The sequence below is a fragment of the Choloepus didactylus genome, chromosome 6 (assembly GCF_015220235.1).
Source record: "Choloepus didactylus isolate mChoDid1 chromosome 6, mChoDid1.pri, whole genome shotgun sequence".
NCBI classification, from domain to species: domain Eukaryota; kingdom Metazoa; phylum Chordata; class Mammalia; order Pilosa; family Megalonychidae; genus Choloepus; species Choloepus didactylus.
This window is the reverse complement of record NC_051312.1, coordinates 126509504-126522884: the sequence shown is the minus strand read 5'-3', so window position 1 is coordinate 126522884 and position 13381 is coordinate 126509504. Positions and strand designations below refer to the sequence as shown.

At 39.8% G+C, this 13381-nt stretch overlaps 1 protein-coding gene across 1 annotated transcript; it reads right to left on the bottom strand.

The window, feature by feature from the left end:
• Positions 1-3594: 3594 nt before the first annotated feature.
• LOC119538445 (uncharacterized protein C3orf14-like) lies at positions 3595-3963 on the bottom strand. Its single transcript, XM_037841379.1, has one exon. The coding sequence runs from the start codon at positions 3961-3963 to the stop codon at positions 3595-3597; it is 369 nt and encodes a 122-aa protein (XP_037697307.1).
• Positions 3964-13381: the final 9418 nt, after the last annotated feature.

Genomic DNA, 13381 nt, shown 5'->3' with positions numbered 1-13381 from the left:
CGTTCCTGAGAAAAATCTCAGAACAAACTAGGATTAGAAAGGAATTCCCTCACCTGATAAGGGTTATCTATGAAAAACCTACATTTAACATCCTACTTAAAGGTTGAAGATGAAATGCTTTCACTTGAAATTAGGAACAAGATAAGGGTATCCCCTCTTACCACATCTGTTCAAGTGTACTAGAATAGAGTTCTAGCCAGTGCAGTAAAAGAAAATGTATCCAGGTTGAAAAGGAAGGGGCAAACTTTCTTTATTAGCAGAGACGTGATCGCCAATGTAGAAAATCCAATGGAACCTACAAAATGATGCTAGAACTACTAAGTGAATTGCAGGATACAACATCGGTATTGTTGATTGTTGAAACAACATTATCTCACAGTTTCTGGAGGTCAGAATTTGGCATGAGTTGGCTGGGTCTTTGGCTTCAGGGTCTCTCACAGTCTGCAGTCAAGGTGACAGCTGGGGATGGAGTCATTTCAAGGCTCCACTGAGGAAGGGTCAGCTTCCCAATTCACTCACATGGTGGTTGGCAGGATTCTATTCTTCATTAACCATTGAACTGAGGGCCTCAGTTCCTTGCTTGCTGTTGGCCAAAGGCCATCCCCAGTTCTTTACCATGTGAGCCTCTCCAACATGGGAGCTTTCTTCATCAAAGCATGCAAGGCGAGAAGACTGTAACAAAGAGAGACAGACTAATAGTCTTCTTTTTTTAAAAAAACTCTTTTTAAAATTAGAGAAATTGTAGATTTATAGAAAAATCCTGCATGAAACACAGAGTCCTATCTACCAACCCATTTTGAACACCTTGCATTTGTATGGTATATTTGTTACAATTCATGGTAGAACCTTTTTATAATTGTACTATTAACTATATAGTCCATCCTTTACAATAGGGTTCACTGCTTGTGTTGTGCAGTCCCATATGTTTTGTTTTTTAGTTTTTATTCTAGTAACATATATACAACCTATAATTCCTCCCCTTTTAACCACAGTCAAATATATAATTCAGTGCTGTAAGTTACTAATAGTTTTATACCTGATCATGGAATTGACATCCCTTCACTTTAGCTGTCTCCCATTTGTTAGAAATAAATTTCTGAGTCCAATCCACACTCAAGAGGAGGATTGCTGGGTCCAAGCCACACTCAAGAGGAGGGTATTGCTTAAGGGCATGAAAACCAGGAGGTGGGGATCACTGGGAGCCATGTTAGCAGCTACTATCACAAACATCCTCTTTTTTAAGTCTTTTCAGTGAGGGTCAGATGCAATAAGCTATATCAATTTTTGTTGGTTTAAAAATATTTTTATTTCAGTCTCATTCTTGCTCTTTCCTTCTATTACTCCAAATAGAAGTATGTTAGATCACTTCAGTCTTTTTCTCTGTAGGCATCTTTTTTTTTTATATAATCCTTTTCAGCTTTATTATTGTAAGAGCAGAAGTGAAACTGTGACTAGACAGACTAGAAAGAGGTTTTCTTTTTACTTTTATTTTGTAATAAATTCAAACTTACAGGACAGTTGCAAAAATAATACAAACCCCTACACAGAACTCCAGCCTACCCCAACTCCCCTCCACCAATACCCAGATCTACCAACTTTAATATTTTGTCACTTTACCATTTCTTTTTTTCCCTCCCTCCCTATCATCCATCATCTGTTGCTGTCTTCTGAACATATGAGAGCAAGGTGGACACATCCTTGAACAAATAATATAATTCACATATACATTTCCTATGAACAACAATATTCATTTATGTAATCCCATTAAGTGTAGTTAAGAAATTCAAGAAATTTAACATTGATTTAAAGCTTATATTCTATATTCCATTTTTTCTTATGTCCCAATTGTGTCCTATTGAGCCTTTTCTCCTCTATTCTTAGATCTCATCCAGGATCATCTATGGCATTTAATTGTCATTATCTATTTAGACTGTCTTTTTTTTTAAATTGCAGAAACATATATACAGCATAAATCTTCCTACTCCAACCCCTCCCAAGCATTCCATTCAGTGGGATTAATCACATTCACAATGTTGCAATGCCATCACCTTCCCACCATCCATTACTAGAAATTTCCCCTCACCCCAAACAGAAACCCTACACTCATTTCTTATTAACTCCCCAATGCCCCTTCCCCCACTTCTCGTAACCCATACTCTACTTTTCATCTCTATGATCATATTCTCTGATACTTTCTTTGTTTTTACTGTGGGGCTTAAATTTAACATCCTAAATCTGTAACAATCTTGTTTTCTTTGATACCAACTTAACTTCAATAGGACACATAAACTATGTTCCTATACTCCTCCATTCCCCCACGTTTATGTAGTTCTTGTCAAAAATTACATATTTTACACTGAGTCCAAAACCACTGATTTATCATTACACTTTGTGTATTTTAGATCCTGTAGGAAGTAAATAGTGGAGTTACAAATCAAAAATACAGTAGTATTGGTATTTATATTTACCATGTGATCTTTACTGGAAATCTTTATTTCTTCATGTAGTTTCAGTCAATTGTTTAGTGTCCCTTCCTTTTAGCCTGCACAAAAGCTTTTGATTATCTGGGAATGTTTTTCGTCTCCCCTCATTTTTTTTTTTTTTTTTTTTAACTTTAGTACAGTGTAGACTTCCTTTATTAGCAGAAGCAACTTCTGTAGTTACAAAAATTATACACACACACACACACACACACATGTATTTTTTCCTTCTATTGCGTAAGCACTGGTGGACTGAGGAATCTTAAGGCTGTTTAGGGTTGTGACCCAAAGCTCTCTGTCAATTGTTTCAGAAATAATGAAAATAGAAAGAAGAGGGAAAGGCAAATTTACAGATGAAAAGATGAGAGGTCAGTTTTTCTCATTCACAGGGGTGGCAATCCTTAAATAACCAAGTGAAAATCCAATAACCATTTCCAGCTCTAATGGGTATCCTTGTTCAAAACCAAGTAAGTCTAAGACCTCTTGAAACTGACTACTTATTGAATACTTCATAGAGTTCAGTTCTTCTCATCTCTAGAACTTTTAGAGGTTTGATTATCTGTAAAGCACAGAATCTGATGAATCTGTTTTCTGATAAACATTCTTATTATACTGCAGCTAAACATCACTGTCTTTTCATTTGTTAAAAGAAAATGTAATAGTGAACAACCACTTGATCCTGTGCTTCACCGCCTTAATGAAAGTAATCTTTCTGGAAAGTAAAGATTCTTGAAAACTTAAAATCAGAACCAATAATTGTTATTCACCATTGAGATGTGAATAATTGTAAATGTTTTTTTAAGCAACATATATGACACTCATTTAATAATTTAGTTAATAAACAACCCACCTCTCTATACTAGTTTTTAACGCTTCCATGGGTTTTGGTAGAAAGCAAATTCAAGAACTTGAAATACAGTAGTAGGTCATGTAGTGATTACCTGACATTTTCCAGAAGATTCTCATATTTTCATTATCACTTAGTAGATAAGAGAACAATATGAGCATATCCAATTCCTAAAGTTTCTGCAATGACCTGATATTCTTTAACATTTGGTATTACTAAACAAGGTTTCTGAAATAGCATGTTAAAAAATTACAGCTCCGCCTCATTTTAAATGGGATTTTCCGCTTCATTTTGATTTTCAAAACCAATAGGATATGGTGCTTTTCCTAAAAGAAATTGTTCCCATTTGGGAATATATTCTTCTACTGATGCCCAGTAACGAGTCTTGAGAGAAACCACCTCAGGCTGTGAAAGTGGATGAATCCTGGGTTGTAGAGACTTTTCTGCTGCTTCTATATCATTTAAAATATTAACATTCCTTTTATAAGCAGTCTCAGCTGCTTGCATCTGAGATGCCTTGTCTAGGTTTTGATCTCCGAATCTATTGTCCATTTGTTGAAGTAACATTAATCTTTGTGACACTATTTCTTCATGTCTTTCAGAAAGGCGAATTTCTTGTGCAAACAAGGAAGTCATCTTTAATCAAAGCAGAGATATATGGTTTCTGCTGGGCTAAAAAGCCTGGACCAGTACAGTTGAAGGTCTAGAAAAATGCTTTGAAGGCGCTGAGCCTGAAGGTGAGTCATCTGCTTGACTGACTTTTGCAAAAGCTGAAGGTGCGCCCAAGCCTGCTCCTGGGCTCTGCCGGAACCGTGCCGGCATCAGAACCTCCGCCCTCCCCTCATTTTTAACCTTCAGGTTTTTGTGAATTTTCTAAGTCTCTGATGATTATTGACTTCTAATTGTATTCCACTGTGGTCAGAGAATGTGCTTTGAATAATTTCAATTTTTTTTAAATTTTTTGAGGCTTGTTTTATGTCCCAGCATATGCTCTATTCTGGAGATAGTTCCGTTATCACTAGAGAAGAATGTGTATCCTGGTGATTTGGGATGTAATGTTCTATATATGTCTGTTAAATCCAATTCATTTATCTGGTTGTTTAGGTTATCAGTTTCCTTATTGGTCTTCTGTCTGGTTGATCTATCTATAGGAGAGGGTGATGTGTTGAAGTCTCCCATAACTATTGTGCAACCGTCCATTGCTTCCTTTAGTTTTGCCAGCATTTGTCTCATGTATTTTGTGGCACCATGATTGAGTGCATAAACATTTATGATTGTTATTTCTTCTTGTTGAATTGCCCCTTTTATTAGTATGTAGTGTCCTTCTTTGACTCTCATAACATCCTTGCATTTAAAGTCTATTTTATCTGAGATTAATATTGCTACTCCTGCTTTCTTTTGGCTGTAGCTTGCATGAAATATTTTTTTCCATCCTTTCACTTTCAATTTCTTTGTGTCCCTGTGTCTACGATGAGTCTCTTGCATGCAACATATTGATGGTTCATATTTTTTGATCCATTCTGCCAATCTGTATCTTTTAATTGGGGAGTTTAATCCATTTACATTCAGTGTTATTACTGTGAAGGCATTTCTTGAATCAGCCATCCTATCCTTCGGTTTATGTTTGCCAGATGTATTTTTTTCTTTCTCTCTCTTATTGTCCTTTAATGAACCAATATTGAATCTCTTTAGTACTGAAGCTTTCTCTAGATCTCTCTCTCCTTTTTTTGTTTCTCTGTTGGTAGGGCTCCTTTAGTATCTGAAGTAGGGCAGGTCTTTTATTAGCAAAATCTCTCAGCATTTGTTTGTCTCTGAAAAATTTAAGCTCTCCTTCAAATTAGGAGAGCTTTGCTGGATAACGTACTCTTAGTTGGAAATTTTTCTCTCTCAGAATTTTAAATATGTCATGCCACTGCCTTCTTGCCTCCATGGTGGCTGCTGAGTATTCACTACTTAGTCTTAATGTTGTTTCCTTTGTATGTGGTGAGTTGCTTTTCTCTTGCTGCTTTCCGAACTTGCTCCTTCTCTTTAGTATTTGACAGTCTGATCAGAATATGTCTGGGGGTGGGTTTATTTGGATTTATTCTATTTGGAGTTTGCTGAGCATTTATGCTTTGCGTATTTATATTGTGTAGAAGGTTTGGGAAGTTTTCCCCAACAATTTCTTTGAATACTCTTTCTAGACCTTTACCCTTCTCTTCCCCTTCTGGGACACCAATGGGTCTTAAATTTGGATGTTTTATTTTATCTATCATATCCCTGAGGTCCGTTTAGATTTTTTTTGATTTTTTTCCCCATTCTTTCTTTTGTTCTTTCATTTTCCGTTCTGTGGCTCTCAAGGTCGCTGATTCATTGTTCAGCTTCCTCTAGTCTTGTATTATGAGTATCCAGAATCTTTTTAATTTGGTCAACAGTTTCTTTTGTTTCCATGAGATCATCTATTTTTTAATTTACTCTAGCAATTTCTTCTTTGTGCTCTTCTAGGGTCTTCTTCATGTCCTTTATATCCTGTGCCATGCTCTTCTTCATGTCCTTTATATCCTGTGCCATGTTCTCGTTGTTTGTCTTTAGTTCTTTGATTAATTGCTCCAAGTACTGTGTCTCCTCTGATCTTTCGATTTGGGTGTTTGGGTTTGGGTTATCCATATCATCTGGTTTTTTCATATGCTTTAAAATTTTCTGTTGTTTTTGACCTCTTGGCATTTGCTTTACTTCAAGGGTTCTTTTAGGATATGTAGAATTATTCAAAGCCTTATCTCTAATTTGTTAGATCTACAGCTTGGTGGCGTACACTTTCTCTAACTAACTAACAGATGGCGTCCGCGAGTCACCTATTCCCCTCAAGGCAGTTGTCCCCAACTTTGTCTTTGTGGTGTGTGGGGTCTGATTCTTGTGGGGTCCAATTGGTGCACCAAGTTTGGATGTGTTGTTGGTACTGTCTGCCCTGAATGTGGGGCATGTGTCTGAGCGGTTAAGGAGGGAGGGCAGCTTTAATAATCAGACCTCCCAGGTGTTCCTGGAGATTTAAGGCTGTTGCAAGAGTCTAAACCTTCATTTTAGTCTTGCCACAGATTGTCTCTGCCGCTGACCCACAAATCCTTGGTATTGGTGTATGGACCCTGGGATTTCCAAGTGGGCCCTCTTCCAAGCCGTGCCCTTCTAGGTCCTCTGCTGAGGGAAGGTTGTGCTATGTCACAAGTGCACGCTGTCCCTCAAGGGAAGTTCTGGGCCGCCGGGCCATGTTGGTGCGTTCCCAGCCTGCTGTAAGGATGGCTGAATGGAGCGTGTTAATTTCCCCCTTTTTGCACAGCTCCGCCTTCCCAGCTCCAGGACAGTTAGCTGTGGGTGCGCGAAAGGCTATTGTCCACGCCTGGTATTGTGGCATGTGCTTATGTTGCTGGAAACACTTCTTGTCACACTGGGTTTTTTGGTGTGGCTCTGGGCTGTGGCGCCTGCACCAGGCAGGAGCGTTCCCAGCCCGCTGGGAAGATGGCTGCAAAGGGCATGGTTTTTTTCCCCTTTTGGCTCACCTCTGCCTTCCTCGCTCTGAGACGATTAGCAGTGGGTGTGCGAAAGGCTTTCTTCCACACCAGATATTGAGGTGTTTACACAGCCCGTTCCTGCCACACTTCACTGTGCGGTTCTTGCTGCCATATCTGCAGCCGCTTTTGGGTTTTTTAAAAAAGAACTAATGTGCCTCCAAACGCCAACCCATGGTTTCCCCACACCACAGCGTGGCTGCCGGATATTCAGCAAGCTTACTCAGAATGCAGACTCCCAGTTTCACCAAGTGCACGGTCCCTGTGGATTTAGCAGACCGTGTCCAGCTGGTGCATCGCTGGAATTGGTGTTCTGGGTCACTTTCTGGCTTGTATCTAGTATTTTTCACAGAGATGTTTTTTTGCCCTGTCTCTCCTAGCCACCATCTTAGGTTCTCTCTTGGCATCACTTTTGAATGTTTCTGCTGCTGTGTTTCAAGTCGCTTATCTTTTCTTCTGCTGCATCTAAACTGCTGTTAATCATACCTAACATAAATTTCTTTTCGGATATTATGTATTTCTTCTCTAGAAGTTCCATTTGGGTCTTTTTATTGCTTCCATTTCTTTCCTCATCATGTCCATGAATTCTTCTCCCTTCTTGCACATATGGAACATATTTTTGAAAGCTGTTTTAATATCCTTGTCTGTTAATTCCACCATCTCTGTTATTTCTGAATTTGTTTCTATTGACTGATTTCTTCTCCTGGTTATGTGTCATATTTTCCTACTTGTTTGTAGGCCTGGTTATTTTTTATTGGTTGTCAGACCTTGTAAATTTTATGTTTTGGAGTGACAGATTTTATTGAATATTTAGAGTGTTGGGTCTACCCAGGGAATCCTGCACAGTCCTGAGTTGAGGGTGTATACCTCCAGCCACCTAAGGGTGTTATCACTCTGGACCACTTACTACTATGTTGATTCTTCAGGTTTTAGTTTCTTAGCTATACAGGTAGTATAACTTGAAACTGCAAATCTGTCTGAGGGGAGACAGACCCCTGGCTGCAGATCTTCAGATGATCTCCTCTATGATGTATTGAATTGTGCACCCCAGCTTGGATGTATTCTTGCTTTTGTCTGCATTTTGTTGGTGTGAGCCCATTACAAATAGATCTCTGGAAGATGTTACTTCAGTTAAGGTGTGGCCCAACTGAATCAGGTTGGGCTTTAATCTGAATTACTAGAATCTTTTATAAGAAGAATGAAATTCTGAAATAGAGAAAGCAGGGAAGAAGCAAGAAACCAGAAATATAGAACCCGGAAGAGAAAGGAAAGGATATCTCCATGTAACACAAAACCCAGGAGACCAAGAACACTATAGTCTTCGAGGACAAAGCATTGCTTTACTGAAGCCTGCATTTTGGAATTCTCCTAGCCTCAAAACTGTAAGCCAACAAATCCCCATTGTTTAAGCCAACGCATTGTATTGTATTTATTTTAGCAGCCAGGAAACTAATACGCTCCTCCTTTTTTCTTCACCCTGCTCTTAGGCCAAGACTGGCAAGCTTCCTTATTATTTCCCTTTTCCAGTTTGGAGCTTGCATTGAGCATGTAGTCGTTTGAAGTTCCTGACTTTATATAGATATCTCAGGTCTTGGTTTATGTAAGGTCTCTTAACCCTGAATAGTTGATAAAACCCTAGGCCCTTGGTTATAGAGACATGTTAAATTCACTTTACCTCCCCACCCCCACCCCCCAAGGTAGCCACAGTATCAGCACAGTTCCCATTCACATTGTTTTGTTAATTTTTGTTTGTATGTTTCTCCTCCATTTTGGGCCCCCAGTAAGCTTAGGAACGCACTTTAAAGCAGATTTGGTATTTTCCTGGATGTTTTCTGTGGGAAGGATTTTAGATTATTTTATTTATCATCTTGGCATAAATATAAATCTTTTTTGTATTTATAAATCTTTATGTGTAAGAAAATTGCAGAATACGTGATCATCCTTGTGTTGCCAAACTTAACTGTACTCACATTGTGACCAGTGCAGTGAAGGTAAATGATACCTTTTCCCAAAACATTTGAGGAAGAAGCTAATTCTTCAATTTATACCATTCCCTTCTTGACATATATTTGGTAGCAGAGCTGCCTACGCTGGTGTGGTAGTGTGCTGGTGTGGATGTATTATGTCTCCCAAAATGCCATTATCTTTGATGCAGTCTTGTGTGCAGGAAACGTATTGGTGTTGACTGGGTGTTTCCGTGGAGAAGGGATCACTCAACTGTGGGTGAGATCTTTCATTGGATAATTTCCATGGAGGTGTGGCCCTGCCCATTCAGTATGGGCCTTGATTAGTTTACTGGAGCACTATATAAGCTCAGACAGGAGGAGTGAGCTTGCTACAGCCAAGAGGGACACTTTCAAGAATGCACAGGAGCTGAGAGAGGAACTGCAGTTTATAGAGACATTTTGGAGACGGCCTTTGAAAGCAGACTTTTGCTCTGGAGAAGCTAAGAGAGGACAGATGCTCCAAGAGCAACTGAGAGTGACATTTTGGAGAGAAGTTGAAGCCTGGAGAGGAACATCCTGGGAGAAAGCCATTTTGAAACCAGAACTCTGGAGCAGACGCCAGCCACGTGCCTTCCCAGCTAACAGAGGTTTTCTGAATGCCATTGGCCACCCTCCATTGAAGATACCCTGTTGTTGATGCGTTTTCCTTGGACACTTCATGGCCTTAAGACTGTAACTTTGTAACCAAATAAACCCCTTTTATAAAAGCCAGTCCACTTCTGGTGTTTTGCATTCTAGCAGCATTAGCAAGCTAGAACAGATTTTGGTACCAGAGAAGTGGGGTGCTAGTGCTGCTGCGTTTGCAAATACCAAACATGTCAGAACGGCTTTTTAAATGGATAAGGGGAAGATTCTGGAAGAATTGTGAGGAGCTTGATAGAAAAGGCCTAAATTGCTTTGAAGAGATTGTTTGTGGAAATATGGACTGTTGCAGCCCATGAGGGCCATGCCAGTCCAAAGGCCAAAGAAGACAACGAGCATTTTCTGATACATGAACTTTTATTCAGGGCTTACTTACAGGGTGAGAAGTCATGGAGAGATCATGATGGCTCTCTCAGGCCAGGCAGGCATCACGTTTGCAGGGAAGATGACTGAGTGATACAAAAAGGACAGAAAGCCTTTTATAAGGGTTTAAGACAAAGGCCTTCCTAAAAGTAGGGGGAGCATAGATGCGGGAACAGGTCCCTCTGACATGAGAGGTGGTGCAGGAAGGACTAGAGTAACACTTGAACAATTACGTTTTGCTCTTTTTGTGAGACTAAGAGCCTCTTATCTCCTGCCTGCTTCCTGTAAAGTTACATTTTAAGGTCAATTTACACTTTTTCCCTTTACTGGCTTACAAAGACAATAGGTTAAACATTCAGCTGCCTAGGTCACGCAGACTGCTGTGCACCAAAGATCTGCAGGCCTGTTTTGCTCAGGCCACGGGTTGCCATATGGACTCTAAAGATACTTCTGATGAGGCCTTGAACAGCAATGATGAATATGATGTTGAGAACTGGAAGAAAGGTGATCCTTGTTTTAAAGTGGCAGAAAACTTGGCAAAATTGAGTCCTGGGGATGGAAGACAGAATTTGAAAGTGAAGAGCTGGGGTACTTGGCTGATGAGATTTTGAAACTAGAAGTTGTAGATATAGCATGGATTCTCCTTGCAGCTTATAATAAAATGTGAGCAGACAGACATAAACTTAGAACTGAGCTTTTGGATTCAAAGTTGGCATATTTCATGTTCAATACTATTTTGTGCTGCAGTTCAGTAAGTAACATACATTAATAGTTCTTTATTCATACTGTCATTATTAATTGAGAAAGGTGAATTAAAGAATGTTAATTAATTTTCCTGAAGTTTTAAGACGGAGAAAATGGTCTGAAATGTCTTCAACTATACAATTTTAGAAATGTAATGTATGCTCTATTTTTAATTTCAAGAATTCAGACCTTACTATTTCTTGCCAAAAGTGCTTCTAACTCATCTTTGATTGAAGTCATGCTGTTTATTCATTTCTGACATAATTCATTTTCATTTTTTTAGTACAAAATTTATAATAAATTGATTTAAATTTCATAGCCTTTCATAATCCTTGGTGTATTAGTTTTCTGTAACAAATTTATTATCTTACAGTTATTAGGTTAGAATCCTGACATGGGTCTCACTGCACTAAAATCAAGGTGTTGGCAGGGCTGCATGCCTTTCTGGAGGTTGGAAGGAAGAATCTATTTCCTTGCCGTTTCTAGCTTCTAGAGGCCATTGGCATCCTGTGACCTGCTTTGTCCATTTTCAGAGCTTGCAACTGCAGGCCCAGACCTTCTCATGTCATGTCTCTCTGACCCTTCTTCCTTATTGTATCTCTCTCTGACCACAGCTGGGAAAGGTTCTCTGCCTTTAAAGACTCTTGTGATTAGTTTGGGTTTACCAAGATAATCCAGTATAATCTTTCCATCTTAAGGTCCTTACCCTTAATCATATCTACAAAATCCCTTTTGCTATGTGTTTCAGTTTGCTAGAGCTGCCACTGTGCAAAATACCAGAAATGGATTGGCTTTTATAAAGGGGATTTATTAGGTTCCAGATTTACAGTTTTAAGGCCATAAAAGTGTCCAAACTAAGGTATCGACAAGAGGATACCTTCACTGAAGAAAAGGCCAGTGGCATTCGGAGAGCTAAGTGAGAACCCACAGACACTTAAAAGATAAGGCCGATGGCATCCAGAACACCATTGTCAGCTGGGAAGGCACGTGGCTGGTGTCTGCTGGTCCTTTGCTCCTGGGTTCTGGTTTCAAAATGGCTTTCTCCAGAATGTCTCCGGGCTTTTGTCTCTCTTAGCTTCTCTCAGGGAAAACTCTGGATTACATATCTTAGCTTCTCTCCAAAATGTCTCTCTCAGCTTCTCTGAACTCCTTTCTGTGAGCTCTCTCTCTCTCTCTTTTTAATACAGTTTTATTGAGATATAGTCACACACCCTACAGTCATCCACAGTGTACAGTTATTCACAGCACCATCATAAGTTGTGTGCTCATCGCCAGAATCAGTTTTTGAACATTTTCCTTACTCCAAAATAAAAACAAAAGCAAAAAATAACACCCCAAACTTTCCATCCCCTCCGCCTCACCCTTTTCTTCATCTAATTTTTGTCCCTATTTTTCCACTCATCCGTCCATACCCTGGATAAGGGGAATGAGAGCCACAAGGTTTTCACAATCACACAGCCACACTGTGTATAACTAGATAGTTATAAATCATTTTCAAGAATCAATATCACTGGGTTGCAGTTCGACAGCTTCAGGTATTTCCCTCTAGCTATTCCAACACACCAAAAACTAAAAACTGATAATCTATATAGTGCATAGGAATATCCTCCAGAGTGACCTCTCCACTCCATTTGACATCTGTCAGCCACTAGAACCTTATTTTGTTTCATCTCTCTTCCCCCTTTTGGTCAGAAAATTGTCTCAATCCCATGGTGCTGGGTCCAGGCTCATCCCCAGGAGTCATTTCCCGCATTGTGAGGGGGGATTCACACCCCTGGGTGTCATGTCCCACTTAGTGGGGAGGAAAGTGAGTTCACCTGCCAGGTGGGCTTAGAGACAGAGCAGGGCCACATCTGAGCAGCAAAGAGGCTCTTTGGGGGAGACTCTTAGGCACAGTTATAACTAGGCTTAGCCCCTTCTTTTGAGCAACAAGCCTCATGGGGGAAAGCCCCCAGATCAAGGGCTCTGTCCACCAAATTAGCAGTCCTCAAGGTTTGTGAGAAAATCAGCAATAACCTATGTGGGGAAGTCCAGCATTTCTGTATTTTTCCCCAGTTCCCCGGGGGGGCCCCACAAATACTCTTTTACTCTCTGCCCATATCACTCTGGGATGTATAGGAATTTCACCCCAGCCTGAACAAACTCACCAAATCCCACTTCTCATTCAAAGCTCCATGCACCTATGGTGTTCAAACAAACTGATTATACAAGTTAAATTATCTAGTGTGCTACAGAAAATATAGATCCTGCACCAAGTAAGCATCTCCTCCCTTGGTCTCACACGCAAATTGTAGTTTAAAACCCAGTCAGTATCGTGCTTTGCCCTTTGGCCTGATTTGCTGTAGTCCTAACCATATCTACTTTGTTCATATCTCTAATTGAAGTGTGAACTCTTTTTTCAGCTCTTTCAACAGTTGCCATATGGGGTAATACTGACATTCATAGCTGCCAAGCTCTAGCTCCAAGTCTTAGGTGTCACACAGATACCCAAAGTTCCAGGGACCAACCAGGTTATACACAAGGAGTCTGTGAGCTCTCTTAAAGGACTCCAGTGATCTAATTAAAACCTACCCAGAATGAGTGGGGTCATACCTCCATGGAAATGATCTAATCAAAAGGTCTCACCTTCAGTTGGGTGGGTCACATTTCCATATAAGTCTCCCCCCACAAGATTGCATTAAAGAGCATGGCTTTTGTGGGGGACATAATAGATTCAAACAAGCACACCATGTAAAGTAACATATTTACAGGTTCCAAGGT